Genomic DNA, 27,840 nt, shown 5'->3' on the forward strand with positions numbered 1-27,840 from the left:
TAAATTTAGATTGTAATCTTTCTGGATAAGGAATATCTCTCTCCTAATTGCGAGGAACCTGGCTTACATTGAGTGCTTGAAATATAAATAATGTGTTAATTACCAAACATGTCAAACAACTTTGACAAAGTGTCTCAATGTACTGACTGAAGCAACAAAATAAAGAGAAGAGAGATTTATATAGCAAGAAAGAAGCTACATAAATTGCATGAACCAAGTTGTTGTAAACAAGTAAACTAGTAGTATAGATCACAAGATATTTTAATATACCACTGAAGGTTGTAATATAGAGGAAAGAGACAAACTCAGCACTAACTTTTTCATGCCTCTTAAGAAGCTGGTGTCTCTGCATGAAGTACTGATCTTTGAGTTGCTGTTTGAGAAGCTGGTGTTTTTCCTGTAAATGTCGCTCTTCTAGCTCCCAGATTGCAGCTTCACGAGCTGGAGGAGGAGGAGGAAGTTTGTTCCAGAAAGTACTACATAATATTTTCTAATCTACACATATATATTTAAAATTACAGGGATATTTTAATTTAAAAGAAATTATAAAAACATATTTGTAAGAAGCCATTAATACAGATATATACCACACCACCATATCTAATAAAATGATCAATAGTTACAATTTTAAGAACATAAGAACAGCCATAGTAGGTCAGGCCAAAGGTCCATCCAGCCCAGTATCCTGTCTACTGACAGTGGCCAATGCCAGGTGCCCCAGAGGGAGTGAACCTAACAGGTAATGATCAAGTGATCTCTCTCCTGCCATCCATCTCCACCCTCTGGAGAGGCTAGGGACACCATTCCTAACCCATCCTGGCTAATAGCCATTAATGGACTTAACCTCCATGAATTTATCTAGTTCTCTTTTAAATCCTGTTATAGTCCTAGCCTTCACAACCTCCTCAGGCAAGGAGTTCCACAGGTTGACTGTGAGCTGTGTGAAGAAGAGCTTCCTTTTATTTGTTTTAAACCTGCTGCCCATTAATTTAATTTGGTGGCCCCTAGTTCTTATATTATGGGAACAAGGAAATAACTTTTCCTTATTCACTTTTTCCACACCACTCATGATTTTATATACCTCTATCATATCCCCCCTTAGGCCTGGTCTACACTAAGGGAGGGAGATTGATCCAAGATTTAAGCGGTGTCTTCTCTGGGGTAAACCAATGGCTGACGCTCTCCCATCGACTCCACCTGCGCCTCTCGCCCTGCTGGAGTACCGGAGTCGATGGGAGAGCGCTCGGAGGTAAATGTATCCTGTCTAGACTAGATGCAATAAATCGACCCCCGCTGGATCGATCGCTGCCCGTCAATCCAGCCGGTAATGTAGACAAGCCCTTAGTCTCCTCTTTTCCAAGCTGAAAAGTCCTAGCCTCTTTAATCTCTCTTCATATGGGGCGCGTTCCAAACCCCTAATAATTTTAGTTGCCCTTCTCTGAACCTTTTCTAATGGCATTATATCTTTTTTGAGATGAGGAGACCACATCTGTATGCAGTATTCAATGAATACTGTATTCATTGTATTTAAGAAATAATATAAGAAAAGCGTTACCTGGAAATGTCTTGAGTACATTTTTTTCTTTATAGAGTTATAAGTAAAATTCAAAATTATGTGACCAAAACTGTGCAAATAAATAGGTATGGCTGAGTCAGAAAAGGCAAGGTACATCTCAAAAAAGAATTATTTTAACACATTACTTTTCTGCTAGCAGAACAAAGGCATTTTAAATATAGTTCTGTTTCATATTAAAGATATGCTTTTAACTCCAGTTTCAATTTTAACTCTGGATGTCCTTGATTTTACAGATTTAAGTCAGACTTTACTATTCCTCTAGCAGCTCTCTTTGAGATGAAAAGTTGCATATAAAACAGAAGAAAATCTAATTTTAAAGGAGAAATTTGATGCTGGATACCTCTCATAAGCTGCTGCTTGTTATTCAGGCAGTCTCGTTCAATATTGGCTAGTTCTGTTTTTTGCTGCTGGATGATTTTCTTTAGAGATGCATCCAATTCTTGTTGTTGCTTCTGCACAAATTCTTGTTCCTATTAAAAACCAGGGAAAATAGATTAAGTTGCTTTATTCTATTCATACTAAATTTTTAATGAGATTCCCAGAACAATTCTCTTTGTTCCCTTGATTAGATTGCAAACTAAACACATTAATGAAAATTTGGCCTACAAATACATCTGCTATAAAATTATCCACTTTTGGGGATATCCAGTAAAAGAGAAAGGGTACAGAATATTTAATTACACTTTTAGAAATAAGACAGAAAGCAATGAACTAACCAAAATCTGCAGTTATTTCTATGATGAGAGTAAAATGTAATATGAGTTTGATTAGAAAAAATAATTTACCTTTTCTCAAATTAAATTAGCAACTGGTCTGAAAGTGGATGGAAACTGTGCATCTACAGCAGTGCAAAAGAGGTCAAAATCTAAACCTTTTATTCCCTGAACCAGCAGGAGCTACTACTGTTGCTTAAATAACGTGTCAACACCAGCAACTTTATTATACCACCCTGGTGGTTTCTCCTGCCCAATTTAGGTGGGAAGCTTATGAAAAGAAAGCCTTGGCTCCTGACCTTGGTTGGCTAATGGTACTGTCATGCAAGATGCATGGAAGGGCTGGTATTAAGTCCTACTAATAAGGAGCAGTCTTGCATGGGAAGAATTTAAAGAGGAGGGAAATATCCGGCTTATGTAACTGTGAGATCAGTGTTTGAAGATCCCTCCTACCTAGGCTCTACGTTTTGGAAGGGCCACATAACGTAACCAAACGTGACAGAAGCTGCATGGGATTGAAGAAGCCCTGCAGTAGCCAATAAAGGAAAACCAACCATGTGCTAAAAACTGAACCCATGTTCACTCAAAGCCAAGTACAATCATTATGTTGTTAGCTACTCTTTATTTGGCAATGCATAGAGCTAACAAGCCTTCATAAACTAATAGAAACTATCTGCACATAATTTATTCAAATAACTTTTAAATAAAATAATTACTTTTCATATGTGTATATTTATTTATATCACTGGGGAATAAAAACTGAGAAAGTGATATTGATATAGGCCCCAGTCCTGCAATTTGCTCCATGTGGGTAAAGCCCTGCATGGAGTGCCACTCCCTAAGGTGCAAAGGGCCTCCCGTGCAGAACAAGCTGCAGGACTAGGAACCTAATTTGTAGAAATAACAAAAATATTTATTTGCAAAGTTGGAACCCCCCACTCCCGCCCCCATGCACACACACAAAACCCAGCAAAACTCTGATACAATAAATCACCTGTAGTAAAGAGTGTAACAGTCGTCATTTGTTTGGGATTATTATTCAAAGCCTATTTGTGTGCACAATTGGCATGGCTACGTCTAAGTTATTTAGTCAAAATAAAACAGACGTTACACAGTTCACTATCATCTATCCACACTCTACAGTTGACTCATCATTTTTATATAGCTACACATACAGGCAAGCATGCACGCACACCTTTGCCTTACAAAATATGACAAGAAGTTTTATGTAAAATATGAAATACATTGAACGTACTTTCCAAAACAAGAAAAAGGTGTTTTAAAAATGGACCTGTGCTGGTTACATGGAAAGGGGCACAATCTCAGCATAATCAGCATTTTTAGTGGAACACAAAAAAGAACATAAGGAGAATACATATCTTTTGTTAATTTTGTCTTTAAACTTATAAGACAGATTTTCGATAAAATGTTTCTAAACTTGTTAGTGAAAGTGTCTTAGTAAAGTTGAGTTCAATAACTTAATGAAAAGGTCTGAAATAGTCACTGATATTTTTGTTGTTGAAAGTTACCTTTACAAAGTGTGTATTATTTTGTTAAGCACAGGCTCTATGAAGAGCAATAAGTAACTTTTTTACACTGTGAGTTGGAAGTGTCCTTGTTTTAGTGCTCATGAGTTCAGAAAATTGACATGCATTGCTTAGGGGCTATCAAAGAAGCGTTACTGCTGCAATAGTCCAACAAGTTTGACTATTTTTACTGCACTTGCACTATACAAATAGACTAAAGGCCTGGTTTAGCAAAGCATCTAAGCATGAAGATAGCTGTGGTCTAAGTAAGGCCTTATTTACACTTGCATTTTAGAGTGCTCTAACTTGCTGTGAAAAATCACCCCCCTGAATGCAGCAAGTTTGAGCGCGTTAAAGCACTAGTGTGGACAGGCTCAGAGCGCTGGGAGCGCTGCTCCCAGAACTCGGATCTTTTCCCTTCGTGGAGGTGGATTACCAGGAGAGAGCTCTCATGCGTGACCACACTCAAACTTCAAAGTGCTGCCGTGGGAGCACTCCCGCGGCAGCGCTTTGAAGTTTCTAGTGTAGATGAGGTCTAACTCATTGGGTATTTGTGTGGAATTTAGTGTCCGGTGATATATAGGAGATCAGACTAGATCGGGGTGGGCAAACTGTTTGGCCAGAGACCACATCTGGGTATGGAAATTGTATTGTGGGCCATGAACGCTCATGGAATTGGAGAGTGGGAGCAGGGCCGGCTCCAGCCAAGCAAGCTGGTGCTTGGGGTGGCAGATTGAACGAGGCGGCATTTGGCCCAATCCTAGGGCGGCACGGCCACTTTTTTGTTGTTGTTGTTCCGCTCCGGCCGCCCTGTAGGGGGCGGCAGCGCGGAAGACGGGAGAGCCCTGCAGGGCAGTCCTCATCCTTCCCTCCCTGCCGACCGGAGCGGAGCCCTCCCGGCAGGCGGCAGGGGCCACGTGGCAGCGCCCGGCTGTTGCCCTGGCCACCCCCCTTCTCTCTCTCTCCCGCTCTTCCCCCCCCCACTAGCCAGTTCCCCTGCATCCGCGCTCCGGATTTTGTCCTCACCCACAACTATTTCACATTTGGGGACAATATATACCTTCAAGTCAGCAGCACTGCTATGGGTACCCGCATGGCCCCACAATATGCCAACATTTTTATGGCTGACTTAGAACAACGCTTCCTTAGCTCTCGTCCCCTAACGCCCCTTCTCTACTTGCGCTACATTGATGACATCTTCATCATCTGGACCCATGGAAAAGAAGCCCTTGAGGAATTTCACCATGATTTCAATAATTTCCATCCCACCATCAACCTCAGCCTAGATCAATCCACACAAGCGGTCCATTTCCTGGACACTACTGTGCTAATAAGCGATGGTCACATAAATACCACCCTATACCGGAAACCTACTGACCGCTACACTTACCTACATGCCTCCAGCTTCCATCCAGGACACACCACACGATCCATTGTCTACAGCCAAGCTCTAAGATATAACCGCATTTGCTCCAATCCCTCGGATAGAGACAAGCACCTACAAGATCTCTATCAAGCATTCTTAAAACTACAATACCCACCTGCTGAAGTGAAAAAACAGATTGACAGAGCCAGACGAGTACCCAGAAGTCACCTCCTACAAGACAGGCCCAACAAAGAAAATAACAGAACACCACTAGCTGTCACCTTCAGCCCCCAACTAAAACCTCTCCAGCGCATCATCAGAGATCTACAACCTATCCTGAAAGATGATCCTTTACTCTCACAGATCTTGGGAGACAGACCTGTCCTCGCTTACAGACAACCCCCCAACCTAAAGGAAATACTCACCAGCAACCACACATCACTGAACAAAACCACTAACCCAGGAACCTATCCTTGTAACAAACCCCGATGCCAACTCTGTCCACATATCTATTCAAGTGACATCATCATAGGACCTAATCACATCAGCCATACCATCAGGGGCTCGTTCACCTGCACATCTACCAATGTGATATATGCCATCATGTGCCAGCAATGCCCCTCTGCCATGTACATTGGCCAAACCGGACAGTCTCTACGCAAAAGAATTAATGGACACAAATCTGACATCAGGAATCAAAATACTCAAAAACCAGTGGGAGAACACTTTAACCTGTGTGGTCATTCAGTGACAGACCTGCGGGTGGCTATATTACAACAGAAAAACTTCAAAAACAGACTCCAACGAGAGACTGCTGAGCTAGAATTGATATGCAAACTAGACACAATCAACTCCGGTTTGAATAAGGACTGGGAATGGCTGAGCCATTACAAACATTGATTCTATCTCCCCTTGTAAGTATGCTCACACTTCTTATCAAACTGTCTGTACTGGGCTATCTTGATTATCACTTCAAAAGTTTTTTTTTTTCCTCTTAATTAATTGGCCTCTCAGAGTTGGTAAGACAACTCCCACCTGTTTATGCTCTCTGTATGTGTGTATATATATCTCCTCAATATATGTTCCATTCTATATGCATCCGAAGAAGTGGGCTGTAGTCCACGAAAGCTTATGCTCTAATAAATTTGTTAGTCTCTAAGGTGCCACAAGTACTCCTTTTTGTTCTTCTTTTTGCGGATACAGACTAACACGGCTGCTACTCTGAAACCTAGCACAGCAAGCTAAGGCATGTATCTGAAAAACACAAGCTCTGTCCTTTCAGCTTCAAACATCAATACCAAACATCACACACACTAAAGATTGTGTATTGTGGTCTACCTCCTATACTATCCAACCAAGCTGCCAGTGAAGATGTTTTCCACAATCTTTATCACATCACATGCAATAAACATTATGGAGAAAAACTTCACTGGCAACTTTGCTGGCTAGTGTAGGAGGCAGACCACAATATAATTTTCTCTTTAGCGGTTACATTAGTTCTTTGTGACAGTAGTAACAAGTTTTTGTCCTACGATTTAGCAAGAAAATGCTAAATGCCACTTCCCAAAGGTAAAAATTTCACTGCACACACAACATAAAATTTAGTCACTGCATTCAATTTCTCACAGGTGCTGAAATGATAAAATCATTAAATTATTGACTACTTCTGTTTCAGAGAGAAAATTCACGTTTTGTCCAAAGTTAATCACTGCATCAATCTGAACTTTTAAACTATACAATTTTATAAATTTGCACTCATCAATTTTTGAGACAATGAAAATCATCAGCACATATGAGCCAAAGAAAAAAATAGGAGAGAACACAAAGTTGAAAAAATTAGGGAAATAAACCCTTCTTGGTATTTTTGGACTTACATCCTGCATTTGTGCATTGAAGAGTGTACACGAAGACAATTGAAAAGATTGAATCATAACCTGAGCAATGCCCTGTGGATCAGAATACAATACAATACTTCCCAGGTCAAAATGTAAACAAAAACAACTCTTTTCTTTCAAAGATGGTAAACTACTATACATCAGCCATGAGAATATGAAGATGGTTTGAGCAAACAATCATTTACAGTAGAAATGGTACTTGTACGTAATTGATCTGTTTACAGATTTGAAATCAAATTTCTGCAGATGTTCTTATGCTTACATTACTTTTTGATGACATGAAATTAGGATCTTTTAACTTAATCAGGATATCTTATTATTTATCAAAGCTTTTGCTGTAGTGGAAACCCATTAATTCACTGACAGAAGTATGACAACTTGTAGTTCTAAAACTCTACTTACTATGAACTTTGCTCAGGTCTACACCCATCTTTATTTCAAGTTGTACAACAAAGTTTTCAACCCATCATGCCCATAAAATATAACATCTACGCCTCAAAGTCAAATCACAATTAACTTAGTCCAATCACATCACTACCTTTTCCACTCCTGTAAAAAATAATTAAATCCTACTTCAGTTATTTGTCCCACACCCCTTTTTGTGATATAACCTTGACTAGAGGTAGAATAGCACATTCAAAACCTTACAAAGGAAGAACACATTTAATATTTTTTTTGTCTTCCAGCTCTGTCAGATAATATCAGTAAGGTGCAATGTGTGGAATTATATTTGCAATCTTCTAAAGTTTTCATACAACTTTCCATTTCACTTTGGTATTTAATTAAGTCAGTTTACTTTAAATGCTTTGCTGTCATGAACAGTATTCTTAATTTTACACTTTCTATATACTTATTTTCCTCCTTTATGCTTAATATTCTGAAAATATTTGACATTCTACTCTAACATTTATAATTATGCAGACACACAAGATACTTATCAGCTAAAAAGGCAATGTCATGAGTTTTCCCGGGATGTATAAAGATATTTTTCTAATTTGAATACAGCTTTCCGAATGTTAAGCTTTTTTAACATATCAACACAAGTTTGCATATAATTGATTTTACATTGTACTCTATGGAAAGGGTTATGGGAGCATTTGAGGGAGCAGAGCAACTGTCAAGGGTTAGAAGTTAAATTTCAAAGTCACTCTGAAAAAGAAAGTGAAATGATTAAGCTGTGTGACTAATGCTGCTTTTTGGATTTTAGTAGCATGAAGCTGCTGCTGTTACCTGAGCATGCTGGGTTTGTGCAAGCTCCTCTTTCTTGCGTTTCATGAGCTCTTTTCTCAGCTCTTTTGGTGCTTTCTCCACTTCATTAAAAACCTAGTGTATAAGCATGCAGAAGGTGGGGAAAATAACATTTTTTTCTCCACAGCAAGCATTTGTTGTGAACATGAGAGGTGTAGTTCAAGCACTAAGGTACTGGAAAGCATGCAGAGGTGTTAGTTTGGTGAAAAAGGAAAAGGTAGTGCATGCTCTGTGCAAGTCTAAGTGCAGCATAGAAAGGAGCCATAAACCAATCTGATTTTACATGCAAATGTTAATAAAGTGCTCTCAGAACCAGTGATGCCTTCCTATGGATTACTTTATCTCATTAATGTGTTTTCATGCAGTAACTTAAACAGCCATCGATTAAGAAAGCCGCCTGCAATAGTAATGGTCTCTTTAAACAGTACAGGAAATTTTATAAAATATTTTTATCCCCAGAGTAACAGATCTGAAACAAGTGGAAGTTTAGAGGAACTTCCACTGAAAAACAGCTTTCATTGACATTCTCTCATATCCAAATTGATACAATGTCATTTCTATATTCTCAACCACAAATGACACTTACATAGTAGGTTTTAAAATATAAAAGAGGCACATAAGCACACTAAAGATAAAAGGGCTGTAAGTATTCAGTTTTAAAAAGTAAACCTTTGAAACAACCACCCCCACCAATTATTATATTCTTAAAAAACTCTGCATTACAGGTAGGCCGAAATTGTATAAAATGTGTTTCAGTATAGGGCACTTTAAAATGGTGAGCTAATTTCTAAATATTATCTGATAAAGCAACTTGCTAAGAATATGATGATTTTGTTTAGTGGAGATTAAATATTGCCAGTTTTTAACATTATATACTTTCCATACTCTCCAATATAACATGGATAGTTTTAGAGCTCTGACTGCATTTTCCTCCAAACTGTAAATCTCCTCACGGAACCATAAATAAAAAAATATGCCTCCAAGAACAAATGTTTATTTAATAGTGGAAGCCCCATCAGAAATCAGAGTCCAAACCACCACATGCTAGTCCTGTTTCCAAGAAAGAAATTTTTTTAGATCAGTATACAGCATTAAGTTCCACCAGCTTCCCCATATAAGACCCAATCACCAGTAAAAAGAAACTCAAAAATGCAAGAAGTTCAGCAAAAGAGAAAAAATGATTAATACATACCAGTGCACAGTTCAAAATAAATAAAATATATATTTTTCTAAACATGTTCATACTATAGGGTCCTTCTGCATACAAGCTCTGATAGTGCACCATAGATTTTTAGATTAATGAATATTAATCTAATAACTACTCTTATTTTTGCATAAATTATATTCACTTATATGCAGAACTATAACTATGCAATTGTTTTAAAAATAAAATACAGCCTTCATATACAAAAACCTATATGTAAATACACCACTTTCTCATGCGCTAACACAAGCAAATTAACAGTTTAGACCAGAGGTTCTCAAACTGTGGGCCGTGGACCACCAGTGGTCCATGAGCTCCATTCAGGTGGTCCGCGGATAGTTCCCACTAAGGTGTGTGCCTGGGTGGCCACACACGAGAGAATGAAGGGCCGCCCACCTAATTAGTGGAACCGCGCAGGTATGGCTTCACTAATTAGGTGCCTGGTCCCTGGAGAAGACACACATGTAAGGTGAAGTGGTGGCCTTGGGGGGAATAGAGGGTAGGTGGGAGAGGGCTATGGGGTGAAAAGAAGGGGTAGGGGAATTTGGGACGTGCAGGGCTGCAGCAGCCAGAGAAAGAGGTGACTTTCTCCAGCTCCAGGGCTGCGGCGGAGAGATGGCCCTCCTTCCCAGCCTCATCTCTGTTGCTGCTGTGGGCGGGGGAGAGACCCCCCTTCTTCCCAGCCCCAGCTCGGGGGTTGCTGTGATGAGGGACGGGGGAGAGACTCCCCTCCTTTCCAGCCCCAGCTCGGGCTGAGGAGAGAGGGCACATCCATCGCATTAGAAAGGTAAGACTACTGATATTAAAATATGAGTTGTGCGCTTTTATTTGTGGAACAAAAAAACTTTGATTATTATTAAGCTTCTTTTTATATAGTGCTTTTATCCAAAGCACTTTACAATAGTTAGCTAGCGGTAAAAACAACACTAAGTGGTCTGCCGAGATCCTCAGCAATTTTCACGAAGAAAAAGTTTGAGAACCACTGGTTTAGACTTTCAGCATCATCCTTCACTCACTTGTTTCACTATATAACTTAGATCTGCAATTAGTCATAAAACTTTTCAGGTGTTGATTTTTCTTTTTTTCCAATTGAGTTAAAAATCAGAAGAGACAACTCCTGCCAGGGTTACATCTTTTACAGACAAGTTATAAAATATGGGCTTAATGATAAACAAATGGAAACTTACAGTAGGTATAATGACTCAACTGTTACCAAAGCTGTATTATTGTTTTTTAAATTCTAACATTACAAATGCAGGGAAATTTGGCTTTTTTGTTTTGTGGAATGCTATCAAACAAAATTAAAATTTATTAATTTTAAAGATTATATGAAAGATACAAATGTGCTAATCAATCAGTGACTTCTGCGAAAATCAATATTTCAATGGTCTGTTAGCTGTTTTGTATGCACTAAAACAAAAAAATTACAATGGCTGTGAATGGCCCCCAGAACTTATTATGGCAGGGATAAAGGGAGTCCAACCATGCTTGCCTTTGGCCAGGCCCCCTACTTTCTAAATTATCAATGAGTCTTACCTCTTTTTTTTTGTTTTTCAACATGTTCTGGAATTTGGACAATTCCTTCTCCTGTTCTGCTTTGATGCGTTTTGCTTCATCTCTTAAGCGATTTGTGTGTTCCTGTTCCAAACGTTCTATTGTCTGTTTTTGCTGCTTTTCTAGATTTTCAATCTCTTGATCATACTGCCGCTTTTTACTCTGTAAAATAATTCCATTTCATCTGATATTTTTCTAGGAAGTTAAATTCAGGAGGGTTGAAAGTTCTGCAGAACTGTCCAGTCAAAACAATGATGTTTGCTCACCTTAGCTAGGGAACTCCAAATTGTGGTATACCAAATTTTGAATTTGTGATCAATGTAAATGAATGTGAACAAACCATGCCTTGCCAGTGCTGAAAAATGCCTGGAGACCTCTTGTGTTACGAATCTTTAAGCATTACACAACAGACACAATTTACTATATAAATTTTACATTCATACCTCTGGAACTGAATCATCACAGTCTAAAAATACAGGCCTCTAATGCTTGAGTTAACAGATATCACTCTCAGTGAATAATAGATTCCTTATCTTCAGTCAGCCACAGCAGGGCAATACTTCTCAAATCATACCAAAAGCCAGTACATTAAGCTGGAAATAATTTATATGGAAGTGCATAAAATGAGAGAGAGCGAGGATGGGAGGCATAGCACAGGATATTTAGCAGCTCCAGGTCAAAACATCGTGTGTGTCTAGCAGGGGGCCTGTGCTATCTATCTTATTGTAAGTATTTACAAGGTGACTATTACCTTGGCCTATGACCTGCTATGTAGGAGGCAGGAGGAGGAGCTACTTATCTTCTTAAGGAAGCTGGAGCATGCTCATGCTTGTAGGGGTAGGGGGAGTTGCCTGTGGGAAAGGGAATCCTTTTTGCTTCTTCTGTTCTGGCTGCCTGCAAGCCTACTTTGATGTGTTGCAAAGGAAGATTTAGATGTAGTGGGGGAAAAGCTAATCTGGTGCATATATGATGGGGCGAATTCCTTTGATTCCCCACAGAAGCAGCTTTTACTCCTGGGGGAATTCTGTGCCACTGCGCCTGTGCAGAATTTATGTCTCCTGCAGATTTCTTTGCTTCCCCGCAGAAAAATGACTTTCTGACTGGGAAGCAAAGGGAAACCAAAAGAGATGTCATGTGACCCTCCCCAGCAGTATGTTTTGGGTGCCCAGGGCAGCCGTCAGAGAGGCAAATCACTGTGGGGCAGGAAGCAGGACTGGGAAAGACCTGGCTGGTGGCTCCTACCCTGTGCCAGGCTCAGCTGCTAGTCCCGGCTGGGCTGGGGAGGACGGGACTTCCTCTTCCCCTGCATGGCATCCGGGGTCGGATCAGACCCACCCCCAGATTTCTCCCCCAGCTGCAGGCTCTGCCAACTCCCACCACCCCACTGCTTCCTGCACCCATTGCTCTTCAGCTGCAGGGGGAGGGATTCCTGTACATGGAACTGCTCCCCCACTCACCCAACCCCGTGCATCCAGACCCCCCCATACCCAGACCCTCCCACCAAGCCTCAGCGCCCCCGCACTCAGAACTTGCCCGATGAGCCCCACTCCCCCTGCACCTGGACCACCCCGACAAGCCACCCGGATCCCCACCCCACCAAGCTCCAACCAGCTGCATCTGGATCCCCACCCCACTGAGCCCCACTCCCCCAGCATCTGGACCACCCACTGAATCCCCCACACCTAGACTCCTCCCCCGCCGCTGAGGCCGAGCTCTATCCCCCCCCACACCTAGACTCCTCCCCCGCCGCTGAGGCCGAGCTCTATCCCCCCCCACACCTAGACTCCTCCCCCGCCGCTGAGGCCCAACCACCTTCACCTGCACCCCCCTGCAGAGTCCCATTACCATTGCACCCAGAATCCCCCAACAAGCCCCTGTGCATCTAGATCCCCCCTGCAACTGGATCCCCCACTGAGCCGCCTGCACCCAGATTGCCCCACACAGAAGCCTCTCATTCCACACCTGGATCCCCCCACATTAAGCCCCTCCACACTTGGATCCTACCTTGCTAAGCTTGCCTGCCCATACAGAGAGGCAGGACCCTGGGGTGTTTCTGTGGCAGGCCCAGACCTTGCGCTGTGTCAGGATTGGGTGCAGGCTCGCCGCGGAGTCTGTGTCCCAGGGAGGAAGTTACACAGTGACCTCCCACCTTTGTGCAGCCAGTGGCTTGTGCTCCCCAATGCCAGGCTGGAGCCTCCACATTAATTTAATAAATATAATTTGCAGAATTTTAAAATATTGTGTGCAAAATTTTAAAATTTTTTGGTGCAGAATTCCCTTTGGAGTAAGCTTTGAAGGACCTGGGGACTAGAGGACCTTCATTATTGGAGTGACCATTTGAATACCTTCTGCAGTCACTCTCCTGGATCAGAGGGCGCTAACAGCTGTTATTTCATTCCTCTGATGAGTCACTCAGGAACTGGGCTGAAGGAGAGCCCAGTACTGACTGGAGTTGATTTGGAGATGGTCAGGGATAGGACTGCACCTGCTTGTTGCTGCCAAGGTTCCTTCTCTCTGGACCAAGAAGCAGGAGAGAAATTCCTGGAGGGTCCCAGAGAAGAGGATCTTTTGGGAAACCAAAGGCAGTGCCCTCAGAGGAGGTAGGACATGCTAGGTATTCCCTGAGGATAGGCTTTCTACCTTGCTGGTCCTCTCCTGAGATACCTCACAACTAGCATTTCCCACACAATTCAAGCAAAAGTATCCTCCAATTTTTGGTTGTGTGAGGACTTAGCATTACCAGCAATTCCAGGCCCTAGAGCTCCTGTAGAACTTGTCATACTGCACTCCCGAAAGGGCTGACCTGCTGCTAGGGAGGGGGCTTGCATACTCTTGGGGTCTTGAGTGCATGCTGCAGAGGCAGATGTACATTGGTGAATATCTCTGGCCTAGTCTTTTTGCTTTAGCCCAGACTAACCAGACATCTGGTAAAGGAAATGTTCCTCCACTTGCTAGAGACAAAAACAACTGAAGTATGTGAATGAGCAAACCAATTAATGGAGTGGGGAAGATATCCTCCCAAAAACTGGTTTTATCACCCTCTGCTGACTAGGAGGCACTATTTCCGAGCATTTTGATTAGTTTGGAAGATCAACAAGACTACCTGTCAAAACCTCTCTAAGTAGAGAGAACAAGGACTGAATAAACATGAACACTGAACGACAGAGAAGTACCCTCAGCAGGAAAAGCCTAGACTGTTGCTACCCATGTTCACCTACTCCATCAATATGGCATCTTTTAAGAGCACTAAATTCACTCAATAAAAAGCTGCCTTATATCATGTAGGTGCAATAAATAAATACTCAAACTTACCATCATTTCCTGTTCAAAGCGTCTGAACATCTGTTCTCGTTGTTGTAGTAGTTTATTACTGAGCTGCTGTTGAGCTCTCTGCTCTTCTTTTTGAAGAAGTCTTAGCTCCCGCAGCTCTTGACGTCTGATAATGAGCAGTAGTGTTGGTGGGGCAAAAGAAGAGAGGAAGTGAATAAAGATAAAAATAATTAAAAAAAAAAATCAACAATTTGGGCTCAATAATACCAGTTTTAAAAAAGAAATGTAAGATTAGACTTGGATTTTTGTATCATTATTTTAAAATAAACAGTTTTTCCTTCTGCTAACAAGAAAATCTAAATTTAATCCCAATGCACTATAAAAACAAACCCCAGAGCGCTCTCGCATTAAAGATTCTTCCTGTGTTATTCAGGAAGGAAAAGGAATACCAAAAGTCTCCAAAGTCATTTAGAGATTTTTTACTCACCGAAGAAATCTCAATTCTTCACTTTTTGAATCATTTTCTGTAACTATTTTTGAAGTTGTCACACTCACTTCTACTCCGTCAACAACAAATTTGCGAGTTTTCTTCAATGTTTTCTTGTGTCTTCTAGTTTCCTGAATGAAAATGTTGTTATTCTGTGTTCAACTAAATAACACTTTTTTACATCTGATATATTAAATTACTGAGTTTCTAAATAGAGAGCAACTGCATACAATACAGCAAAGTAAATTGTCCTCAAGTTACAAGAGCTTGAAAAGTCCTCTTACTGGTGCCAAGAAGTTAAACTTTTCTTAGCCAGCAAAGGGGGAAATTAAGCTATTATTATTTCCTATAAATTAAGTTGCCATTTATCTAGACAATTTTTTAAATCTTCCAACATGAACTGATGCAGGGTTATCTTCCTGAGTCTGAAAACAGTTCTATTGCCTTGAATTCATCTAGACTAGACATTTTCACAGATGTCCCCAGGATTCTGAAAAGTGGCAGTGAAACTGAATAAAGATTTGCTGATTTCACCCTATATTTCTGCCTGGGAAACTTATCAGCAAAAACAGAGGCAGGTAATGGGAAAAGGGGACACAAATTGTTGGTCGGGGAGGAGCAATATAGCAGACCCCTTCCTTACAACACGTTGGGGTAGAGTAGGAGAGGCTCCTGAGTGGAGAAGAGAAAGAGAGAGCAAATTGTTCTCATCCCTTAACCAGGGTTTCACATTTGTCAGACACTTACAAGCCAGTAGTGGATATGAAAGAAGGAGCTCAAGGGCAGTATCCATGGCCAACACCTCTGGTAGGAATCCCAATACTCTCCCCTTCAGTTACTGACAGTAGCATCAGGGGAGAGGAGTGAGAATCTCCGCAGACAATGCCTCTCTAGACCTTGGTGGCAACTCCCACCAGCCTTTTGTCCTTAGGCTTAGTCCTCTGGCCATTAAGTGTTTGTTGAACACAGCTTGAAAATTTTACCAAAGACCTGCTTCTAATGTGAATCAGTGAGGTGATCAAATGTCAAACATTACTGCCAGATTCCTCGCCTTGACAGTGCTTCATTAACTTTCCAATTTTATTAATCTATTAAATTCTCCTTTCAATTCAGCAATACCTCATGACTTCAAGTACCACATGACTAACAAGTTCCTAGCTTTTTATTACTATTTTATTACACTTTACTACACAGTACCAAAATTATGACTTCATTGAGATAAAAGGGAGTAGATTTTTTTTTTTAAACCAATACCATGGATACTGTTATACGGGTATAAATGTGCCTTATGTTCCTCTTGCTGAATAGGAATGAGATATATTGCTATAAGCAGTTATACTGGCATAACTGCATTCATACCAAAATAGGTAAAGCACCTTCTGTTGTAGAAAAGCCTGAATATACAATTGCTATCCTGATGATCTTGCAGTCTAAATCAGTGGTTTTCAAACTTTTTTTCTGGGGACCCAGTTGAAGAAAACTGTTGATGCCCGTGACCCAACAGAGCTGGGGATGAGGGGTTTGGGCTGTGGGAGGGGCTCAGGGCTGGGGCATAGGGTTGGGCTGTGGGGGTGAGGGCTGCGGGGTGGGGCCCGGAATGAGGGGTTCAGGGTGTAGGAGGGGGCTCTGGGCTGGGGCAGGCGGTTGGGCTGCAGGAGGGGGTCAGGGCTCTGGGTGGGGCTGCAGGCTCTGGGTTAAGGCCAGGGATGAAGGGCTTGGGGTGGAGGAAGGAGTTCAAAGTTTGGGGGGGGGACTCAGGGCTGGAGATTGGGGCATGGGGTTAGGTTGCGGACTTACCTCTGGCAGCTCCCAATCAGCGGTGCAGCCAGGGTGCAGAGGCAGGCTTCCCGCCTGTCCTGGCGCCGCAGACCGCGCTGCGCCTGAAGCGGCCAGCAGCAGGTCCAGCTCTGCACGGCTCTTGCCCGCAGGCTCCGCCCCCCAAGCTCCCATTGGTTGGGAACCAGTCAATGGGAGTGCGGAGCTGGTGCTCGGGGCGGGGGCAGTGCGTGGAGCCCCGTGGCCCCCCTGCCTTTGAGGCAAACCTGCTGTTGGCCGCTTCTGGGGTGCAGCGCAGTGTCGGAACAGGTAGGCACTAGCCTGCCTTAGCTGGACAGCACCGCCGACGGGACTTTTAATGTCCCAGTTGGCGGTGCTGACCAGAGCGACCCAGTGCCTTACATGCTGCAACCCAGTATTGGGTCGTGACCCTAACTTTGAAAAACGCTGGTCTAAATAGTCAGGACAAACAATGGGTTAGAGAGAAGTTATACATGGAGAAGACTGAGCTATGACAGGAAAAGGTTAAGGGATTTACCCCAGGTCAACAGGAATTATGTGTAAAGCCAGGAATTGAACTTGAAATCTTGAGTTCTAGTCCCAAGCCTTAACCACAAGACAAATCTTTCTCTTAAACATCCTGTAGTTTTCGGCTCTTTGGAATTTCCTGTCTCAATATATTGGTTCACATTTTGAAGGTTATCTTCACAACTGTAATGATTAACAATTTTTTGATCTGATAGTTTAGATTTTGGAACATAGTTTTACAACGATTTAGGGAAATGTGTGGCAGTTTTGTGGCCCTTTGCAATTGCTGCCTAATCACATGTACACAGAGTTACAACACTATTCCATGTACTCCAATATTTTTTTTGAAAACAGTTTTAGATGCAACTGGTATTTGACTATTTGCAACCTTCAATCCTAGCAAAATGGTTCCTATAAATGTACAGATTCAGTATTACTATGCTAGTTTCTGATTGGTTGATTTTCTCGGCATTATTAACTCCCCAAGAAAGTCTTAGGGTGCTACTATATAAGATTTTACATAAAAAATTATAACTAATTGTCTACACTTACTTGTAAAGATATTGATCCAGTGTCCTTGTTTTTAGTGAGGAAGCTAGAGATGGACAAGTTCAAATCAATGCTATTATTATCAGTTGTGGAACCAGTGCCTGATTCTGTATCATTTTCCTTTAGTGTCTCGGGTTCTAGCTGCTGTAATGTTTCAGCACTGGCTTGATTACCCATTTTAACTTTTTCCTCATTTTCTTCGGTGCTAACACTAATAATGGGTATTGGAGTGAGTTCAGAACCATTAGGTTGTTCAGCTGCAGGATCTTGAAGCTTGTTCTTAAGTGGTGCATCACACGGAACTTCTGAATGTTCTGCATTTATCTGAATGTTGTTCTCATGGGTATCCTCAGGTTCGTTTGTTTCTGAATTCTGGTCAGGCTCAATCACTTTACTCACACTTTCGACTTGAATTTCCTCAGTGCTATTTGTTTCATGAATATTCTCAGTCTTGCTCTGTATTGGCTTCTGGTCTATATCACCCACTTTTCCTGAATCCTTGACCTCAGTTTCCTCTATGCTGATTGTCTTATGAACATCTTCATTTTCACTTTCAACTAATTTCTGATCTGTATCAGTCACTTTATCTCCACTTTTAATCTGAGATTCTTCAAAGCTGCTTGTCTTGTGAACATGCTCAGTTCTACTTTCCATTAGCTTCTGGACTGTCCCGGGTATTTTATCTCCACTACTGCTGCCTGTCTCTTGAGCATTGTCAGCTCCATTTTTTATTGGCTCCTGCTCTGTGTCAGCCATTTTCTCTGCACCTTTAACCAGAGTTTCATTAGTGCTGCCTGTCATCTCATCTTTCTGAACTTCTTCAGATTTACCATCATCCTTTTGCTCTGTAATTTGTTCTATCGTTGTTCCTTCATTCTTATTTTCCTGGCTATCTGTTCCACTTTCTTTCTCCTCTTTCTCTCCAGTCTCTTTAGATATCACTTCTGTAGTTTGAATACTGGCATCTTCAATTTCAGGTGCTATTTTCAGTTTATTTTCATCTGTCTCTTCATTTTCTATGGCACTTCTTTCCTCTGTTTTCAGACTATGTTTATCATTTGTTTCTAACATTGTCACTGTATCAACTTCTTTTATTTCTGTCTGTGATCCAGTGTCTTCATTTACTACTTCTGCTTTTCCAGTATTCTTTTCAACTCCTGATGTTTTCTCTGGCTCATCTTCCTCAACTAATACTGACCCATTCTGCACATTTACAATATCTCCAGGAGAGGTATCAGACACACTGTCAATAACTTCCACATCTTTAATTGTCTTGGGTTCATTAGCAGTTGTTTTATCATCTGGAAATACACTGATGTTCTTTTCCTCAGCAGCATTATTTTCTGTTTTCTCAGAAACAGATTCCAGAATCGAGGCATTCTGGGAAAGTTTATCTTCTTCAGAGCTGGCAATACTAAGGTCAGAGGAGGCACGCTTGTTTGTTGGTAATTGCTAAAAATGAATTTAAAAAAGAAAAAAATTACTATTTTCTAATTTATGTAGAAAACAATTATACAAAAATTTTGTGCAGAGAGAGATATGTATATGAAAAGACACTACACGTATGTAGCTTGGTTTCCAGGAAAAATAAATTCCATTATCTCAAACTATTTGACAAAACATAATCACAGAACTATTACATCTGTATAAAAGACCTTTTGACCAATTTACAATTTCACAGGAGCCCTTTCTCAGTCCCTGAGGGACACTGGACATCCTTTGCCTCAGCACCCACACACCTTGTAAAGTCCTCATAAGCCCTTCCTCCACCACTTTACACCCTGTATGGTTCTTCTGGCCACAGAGGTGAGATTCTGTGTGCACATCTAAGAGGCACAACAAAAAATCTTGGCCTTATGCCACCTTTTTGCCCCCCATGATCCTGGGCTACTCAAGGGACTGGAGAGGACCTGAGCATAAATTAAACCCACCTGGGGGCACGTCTAAGTTACCACAGCTTCCCCAGGCTGCCCTATGGACCACAGCATTGCCCACAAATCTGAGTGCTGCCCCAAGATGCCCCCAGTACGTTCCCTTTGCCAGGGCTTGTGAGGGGATAGTCAGAAAGCAGTCTCATGGCTGTTTTCACCGTGCCTGTACCAGGGAAATCCTCCCATAGCCAGAAGTGGGGCTTTCATGGCCCTTTTACTTAGAATAATAAGGCTGGAGTGAGGATGAGGATCTCATCCCAGAGGTCCCAATTAATTAGCAGCAATACATCTGAATAGGTTTTTTGCTTTGTAGCCAGCTTTGTTCCACTCACATGTGAAAAAAAACAATTTCTTTTCAACAATGGCACTACGTCTCCAGGAGGGTTATTTCCATGCAAATTTTAACTTGCAAATATTTAAGAAGGTTGTAACATTTTCTTTGTTTTTTAAATATATAGCTATATTATATTATAATAACAGTATATAGATATAAAAATTGGACAAGTGTATTTTTTTTAACCTCTTCTCACTCAAAAATGGCTGAACAATTTTTACACGCACTTCAAAAGTTCACCTTCAGGCAGAGACCAAGCATGAGAAATTTTAGTTAAAAAGGTAAAAGTTTTTAGCAGCTATGAATGGATGGTAACAAGAAGTTATAATCAAAACAATTATGTGAACATAACTCTAGCAATTGTTGTTGCTAGACTGTGAATTAATATTTATTATATTTCTACAAAGACAGATACAGACAAATATATTAATGAACCATTATCTCAAATCATAATTATTCTTTCACTTTTTGGAGCGATAATGATACATCTTTGTCTATATTTACTACTAGAACCCCATAATCTGTGAATGAAACTGTTACAATTTGCCATTAGGAGATTACAGTATATAATTTAAAATGTTATGTAAATTATGCCTAGCTACTGTATCAAATATTGGCCTGATCCTGCTCTTTCTACTAAGGCAAACCTCAATGAGAGTTTTTTGCCTAAGAAAGCATGTAGTAACACACTCTTTGTGCTAAAATGCATCTAAAATAATTCTAAATATGAAAGTATTTTAGAATCTCAGTATATTGAAAGTCAAATGTGTTTTTAAATAGGATACATATAAATAATGTAAATGAATCTATTTTATTCACAAGATATTAGCATATTATCGTACTAAAGCTATGGTTTCATCTCCCTGTAAGAGACTGAATTTGACGGGCAGAAGTATCCTTATAAATCTAAATTTCTCACAAACTAACTCCACTACAGAGTTTGTCCTGTAGACAGATTTTTGTTTTTTTTTTAAAATAGTCGAGTTATAAATGCACAGGAAACTTAATTTAGAACATAAATATCATACCTTCACCCATACAAGAGTTAGTTATTATACCAAATACACAGTTCACTTACACATTAATACATTTACATATTTGACTGAATTTAAATATTTGTGTATTATTTTACAAAAAGTCTTTGACTGTTTAAACCAGAGGTGGCCAAACTTACTGACCCTCTAAGTTGCATATGGCCATCTTCAGAAATTCGAGAGCTGGGGCGTACCTGCCGGGGCTTGGGGCTTCAGCCCCATGGGAGGCACCCGACAGGGCGTGGGGCTTCAGCTCACGAGCCACAGTTTGTCCACTCCTGGTTTAAGCAACCTTCTCGCCTTACATATCCACATGTACACACATAACAACCATTCATGCACATAATATTCTTTATTATTCTGTCCTGAAGAAGATTAAGATCATCTGACTTTTATAAATTCTGACTTCTGTATTTTGCACTGAAGGCATGCTATACTTGGGGGGAAAAAAAACAAAAAAACATTCATTTTTAGTACAAATTAAAAATGTTGCAAAAATAATTAGCGTGCCAGAAAGTTTTTCGTAGACAAAATGTAATTAAAATAAGCACCCATATATATCTATAAATTTATACTTTAACTGACCAGAGAATTTTCTGTTTCCTCCTCTTCATCTTCATCTTTACCATCTTCAACTTCTTCTGTAACTTCAGCCTTTGCCTCTGCAATCAACTCTCTGACTGGTTTATTAGAAGTGACAGTAACAAACGGATGCTTGTAAAAAAAAAAAAATTGGCTTTTAAAATAAACAGTCATTTCATTTTTGATAACAATGGAATAAAAGTAGCAATTCTTTTAGGGTTATATCTTGGTCTCTATTATACCCAGATATTAAAGGGATTAAACTGTAATACTTACCCAATACCCTTTTTTATTAATGTAGATTTTTTAAATTAGAAGTTTTAAAATCTAAAACATCAATATCTAAATATTTATGTGGAGATTTGTTTAATAAACTCATCAAAAGTACAGATAGCTCATCAAATAATTTTTAAAAAGTTATACTGACCTTAACAACCCAAAGAACAAAAGTAGAGTTTTTAAAAGGTTGCTTTTCTTCTTCATTATTTTTTTTATTCCATGCCTGAACTTCCACCCAATAAATTTTCTATTTACTATCTAAAAGTACTTAATCTAGAAAAATACAATGCTGCCTTTAGACCAAAGATTTGTGAGACAATCAATTTCTTCTGTATTTTTCCTTTAGAAAAAACAACTACTTGTCTTCATATTCTTTCTGCATAAACTATTCTCTCTCTGTTTGGTCCTGCTTCTTAAAGCCTTTCAGCATATGTCAAAAGTATTTTGGATACAAGTAAACATGCACTGACGTTAAACAGAATCAAATTTATCTAGTCAGATCTATTCCTGTTAGCTCTTTTGCAGTGACAGCATTATAGCAGATGGAAGACTAAAGCTTTTAAAACATCTGTCAGCAATCAAGTGCTTATATAAACACAACTACTTTACACATTAGGAGGAGGAATAGCTCACTGGTTTGAGCATTGGCCTGCTAAACCCAGGGTTGTGAGTTCAATCCTTGAGGGGGCCACTTAGGGATTGGGGCAAAATTAGTACTTGGTCCTGCCAGTGAAGACAGAGGGCCGGACTCAATGACCTTTCAAGGTCCCTTCCAGTGCTAGTTTTTTTTTTTTTTTTTCTGGGGGGAGAAGCACTGAATTAACATAAATAGATGCACACAAGAATTATTTTCATATAAAAATTTACAAATAGTAGGCCAGATTTCCACCTGGTGTAAGCTGGTGTCTCTCCATTGATTTATACCAGCTAAGGATCTGCCCCATAATGTTAAATACAGATTAAGTATATCTAATTTTGAATTATTCAGAACTTCAGAGTAGCAGTGTCTTGATTCTAAATAGATGTATTAAACCCAAGTACTATAGCCCTATTGGCAGCTAACTCTTCTTACCTGCAGAAGCTGAGCAGTATTCCATCTGGCATCTACATTCTTTTCCAAACATTTCTTTAGAAAATCTTTAAAATCTGAAGACCTGCAGAAGAAAACAAAGAAGTGATTGCCACTTTACCTTTCCTCCTGCACAAACTGCATAGTGACACATTCTTTTCAATTTCCCATTTATGACTGCATTACAATTGCTCACCATCCCATTCAAAACAAGGCAAGAGAGGCAAGAGAATGGATAAAACCAAAACCCAAACAGTTTCCCCTTAATTGGTTACAATCACTGGCATAACTCGAATGAAATCAATGGAGTTATACCAGGGATATGAATTTAACCCAATGAGTTTTACAGTCGAAACGCCCATGAGGTTCTGCATATTGATCTTCTGATAGCCAATCTAATAAATGTTTAAAAGTGAAAGTAGCACATTGCTTACCTTGTAACATCTCTTAATAAAGTTTTATAATCTAGACTATATTAAAAACCACTGCTTTATCTGTCGCATTGTTTTGTGTAAAGTGATATGGCTTGATTCAACACCCGTTTATACATTATTTTGCAGTGTGAAGTGCAAACTTAACCTTTCTGTTGTTCTTTTTTAGTCCCCGAGTGGCATTTTTTCTAATCAAGTTCCATTTTAAAGAAAGGTTTTATTTTATGGTTCTTGGTTTTAAATGCTTCCTAACTGCAAATTCACCTAGTAATATTTTGCACTAACCATTTGAAAACAATCTGTTGTCATGACTGAGTGGGCAATGACATACGCTTTTCAAACAACGTATATTCTCGGTATGAAATCCTCAAGAGGATTCTTCAACATTTCTCTTTTTTTAAGCAGATCATCCTCCTCATGATTTTTTTCTCTATATCACATTTTTTAAAAAAGGGTAGTTAAAAATCTTTATGTACACATTTGATGTTGAATCTGAATCTTATGTTTAAAAAGAACAAGCTCTGTTTTCCAACAATATTAAAATACTAAGATACTGTAGCCTTTTTAATATGAAAGTTTCTAGACACTGCAATAACAAAAAGTAAAGTCATGGGCCCCAATCCTCCAAGGCCACATATAAGTACTTAATGCATGTGAGTAGTTCATACAGTTTAATAGGACTACTCAAGGGCCTGAAGTTAAATGTGCTTAAATCGTTGCAGACTCAGGGTCAATCTCCAAAACCCTTGACAAAAAAAGTTAGCATTAAAAGACTAACCATTTTGAAGGCTGTGCCAATGTAGGTGGGTCAGATTTTGCTATTTTCAGCAGCACGCGCATAGGATTTAACTCGTGATGAGGTGGTTCTACTTGAGCCATTTCTATTAAAGTGATGCCCAGTGACCACACATCAGCCTTATAATCATAAGGCCTGTCTTTAGATGTCTCACACATTACCACTTCAGGAGCCATCCTGCAAAAGAGAATGGTTTATAGAATTAGAGAATGAAGCATTATCATCTGCAGTCAAAAACATTCTAAATTGTTGACTTAATTAAAATATTAATGAAATTTAAATATTTTAAAGTAAATGGCACACTAACATACTTTACATTATTCTATATAATCTATATAATCAACTGTGATATTAAAATATTAGTTCATGCTAAAAAGTTAACAAAATTGCACACTTACCAGTAAGGTGTACCAATGAAAGAATCTCTTCTCTGTATTGTCCTTGTGTTTTTAGCAGATACGCCAAAATCCGCTTGAATCAAACAATAAAAATATTACTAATTTAGAGGTGGAAATTTTGAGCTATATTTCAGACCAAAAAGTATACATATATGAATATTAAAACTCCAAAGTGAGAGTTCAAAATATTTAAATATGTTGGTATTATTAATCAGTAATGCGTTGTAGCTCACTAACTGCTCTAATAAAAAAGTATAATGCCTTCCCCTGCTAAAAATAAAGCACTTTAAAGGCTAATGCCAAGATTAGGATGTGAGGGACAGAAATAATGGCCGGTAGGAGAAATATTTGTTGTTAGAAGAAAAGGAATAAAATATTTTCCATTAGGTAATTATTTATTTTGCCTATGAAATTATCACACTAAACTTGAACATTAACATCTCTGATTTTTACACTAATTCAGAAATCCTAAACTAGGATTTATTTTCTTTTTCCTGTTCTCCCAGTATGAAATCTTTGAAAAAGGCTAATAGTAAAGGCATGTAGGTACACTTTTGATTGTAAAATGTAAATTAGAAATCTGGCATTCCTATAATAAATTTTATCAAATAGCATATCAAGCATGACATGTCTCATTTATAAAATAAGTATATTTATTTTTAAGAGATACTTTTTTGTGTCCTACTATAGCAGATGTTCTAACTCTTCTTAATTAAAGTGTACTGATTGGACCAAAGAGACAAAATACCCATATGCTGTCTGCTTCAATCTGTATAAAATGACGTGATAGGCTCAACACCTGATAAGCCTAATTTTACTCTTTACAGAAAAATGTAGGATTAAGGCAGCTGCCTATTCCAGTATAAAAACAGAAATATTAAAGGACTGTAGATACTATAAATTAGACATTAAAACTTGATTGTTTCTCATAAAACTGTCACACATGAAATTCCATATTATTTATTAAAAAACAGGAGGCATTGCACTTAAATTCAAGACCACCAGAAGCAAAAAATCAAATAGTACATGGAGCAAGAAAGAGATTACACATTCTTACATACAGACTCTGTTTCCTTTTCAAAGGTAAAGTAAATTAAATCTTTGACCAGTCTGAATTTTAAGGGCCAGTTTACATCCACTGAATCCACGCATAAAGGGGACTTCCCCACTCAGATTTCTCTGCGAAGTAGGGTCTCAGCTACCTCTACAGCACTATAACCCAACTTCACATCCGGGCTGAGAAGAGGCAGAGATCTCGTGGGACAAGGGAAATGGGCAAAGACAGAAGAATACACTCATCCTAGTTCTGATCCTGTGGAAATTTGTTAGAAAAGATAATACAGCCTCAGGCTTTAGTATTAATTATTATTTTATTATAGTATTATTTATTTATTTGTACTAATATAGTCCCTACCAATCCTAGTCATGGACTAGGACCCCATTGTGTTAGGGGCTGTATAAACACAAAACAAAAAAAAGTTACTTACCCTAAGAAGCTTATAATTTAAGTAGAAGACAAGAGACAAAAGGTAGATACAGACAGAGGAGTACAAGGAAACAGTGGGAGGCCACTATCAAGATTGGGTTCCCATTGTGCCAGGTGCTGTGTATATATACACAGGAAGAGACAGTCCCTGCCTTGAAGCTGACAAGTTTAACAGACAAGACAAATAGGAAGGCAGGATTATCATCCCTACTTTGCAGATGAAAAACTGAGGCACAGAATCACCAAAGCACTTGCTTAGCTATTCTGAATTTTTTAATTGACTTCAAAGTTAAGCTAGTAGTGAAGGAATGCTACTTGGAGCCCCAAAGCCAGTGTAAAAGCAGAGGGCCTCCATGAAGATAGATCTGGACAACTGTGCATCCCTGAGGATCTACCAGATTTAGAGGTGGGCCATTTAGTCATTTCCTAGATGGAGGGACCAAATTCCATCCCTCAATGGGACAATATGGAGCTTTCATGAAGGAATCCTCATGGAGATTTCCTCTCTATACCATCTGCATTCTCAGGAGAGAAAATTTTGGGTGGTGGTGATTACTTCAGACAGAATGCTAGGAATAAAAATGACAAAGCTCATAGCAATTGTGTGTTCCAGCTCCCACTGAGGTTAAGGAAGAGGGAGTGATCAGTGGTATAAAAGGCTGTAGGGAAAAGGGAACACCAGTATTAATAACAGCGATCATATCACATTTTTTCTATACCTAGAATATTAGTGGGAGACATTTAAAGAAATTCAATTATTATAGACTTTATTTTCACACATTTTAAATATAGTTGTCCATAGCCAAACTCAGCAAAAGGAAGAGCTGAGGTTTCTACCATAAACCTACTATAAAATTCTTGTTTATATATATTATATATAAATTTAAAAGTATTTACACCTAGCATAACCTGACTTTCAAACAATTCAGTAACAATATTGGTACCAGGCCTGCTCCTGCTCCCTTTGAACGCTATGGGAGGTTTGCCAAGCATAAATAAGATAACTCAAGCTTTACTTATTTTTCAAAATAACAAAAAATCACTTATGTCTGTTGAACTATAATTCTTCTATAATGTATATCTAAATACACAAATACTCAACAGTGCCAAACAACAATTTAAACAAAAAAGTTCATAAGATGATCTGTTGGTTTTTTTTAAAAAAAACTTGTATATTTCCATGCAGGAGCCTTACCCAGTTTAATGTCTCCATCTAATGTAAAAAGAATATTGCCAGCTTTTAGATCTCTGTGAATGATCTTATTTTCATGCAAGTAGTTCAGTGCCTCCAAAGTCTGCTTGCAAACTACTTTGATCTGTGGCTCTGTTAATGGCCTCTCAAGTTCTGAAAGAGAAACACAAACACAAATATTAAAAAAATCCTATCTTTTGCATTTTTGTTTTTATTTTTACATAAATTTCCAGACTGATCATTATAAATCATAGCAAAAACTGTCAATCTGACAACTTAGTTTTAGAAGTAAACATTAGGCAAAAAATTCTGGCCCATTAAAGTCAATGGCAAAATTCCCATTAACTCCAATGGAGCCATGATTTCACACCTGGGATCTGGGAACATCTCATTTATGAACTATTTATAAAGTTAGCTTAAATTTTCTGTTTAATATACGGAAATGTCATTAAAATGACTCTCAGGTCAAGGAAATATAAAGTATTATTTAAAACATAATTAGATTAAGATGGAAAAAAGAACCAGATTCTGTAAAGACTTAAATACATGGACAACTAATCACATAAATAAGTTGTCCATGCGATTAAAGTTGCTCACATGCATAAATTAATGCATA

At 39.2% G+C, this 27,840-nt stretch overlaps 1 protein-coding gene across 6 annotated transcripts in view; it reads right to left on the reverse strand.

Annotated features, from left to right (window-relative positions):
* SLK (STE20 like kinase) overlaps positions 1-27,840 on the reverse strand; it is a 71,981-nt gene that overhangs the window by 8,465 nt on the left and 35,676 nt on the right. For 2 of the 6 annotated variants that reach the window (XM_065552542.1, XM_065552545.1), the window contains exons 4-15: positions 27,228-27,377; positions 24,547-24,619; positions 24,131-24,325; positions 22,925-23,006; positions 21,577-21,705; positions 17,696-19,144; positions 14,840-14,970; positions 14,395-14,518; positions 11,065-11,244; positions 8,307-8,399; positions 1,917-2,046; positions 317-441 (exon numbers count right to left, since the gene is read on the reverse strand). In XM_065552542.1, coding sequence (XP_065408614.1) covers positions 317-441; positions 1,917-2,046; positions 8,307-8,399; positions 11,065-11,244; positions 14,395-14,518; positions 14,840-14,970; positions 17,696-19,144; positions 21,577-21,705; positions 22,925-23,006; positions 24,131-24,325; positions 24,547-24,619; positions 27,228-27,377 — 2,861 coding nt within the window. The remainder of the gene's footprint in view (positions 1-316; positions 442-1,916; positions 2,047-8,306; positions 8,400-11,064; positions 11,245-14,394; positions 14,519-14,839; positions 14,971-17,695; positions 19,145-21,576; positions 21,706-22,924; positions 23,007-24,130; positions 24,326-24,546; positions 24,620-27,227; positions 27,378-27,840) is intronic. The other 4 variants (XM_065552543.1, XM_065552546.1, XM_065552547.1 and 1 more) reach the window with 3 other exon arrangements.

This window comes from Chrysemys picta, chromosome 7 (genome assembly GCF_011386835.1).
Source record: "Chrysemys picta bellii isolate R12L10 chromosome 7, ASM1138683v2, whole genome shotgun sequence".
Classification (NCBI taxonomy): Eukaryota; Metazoa; Chordata; order Testudines; family Emydidae; genus Chrysemys; species Chrysemys picta.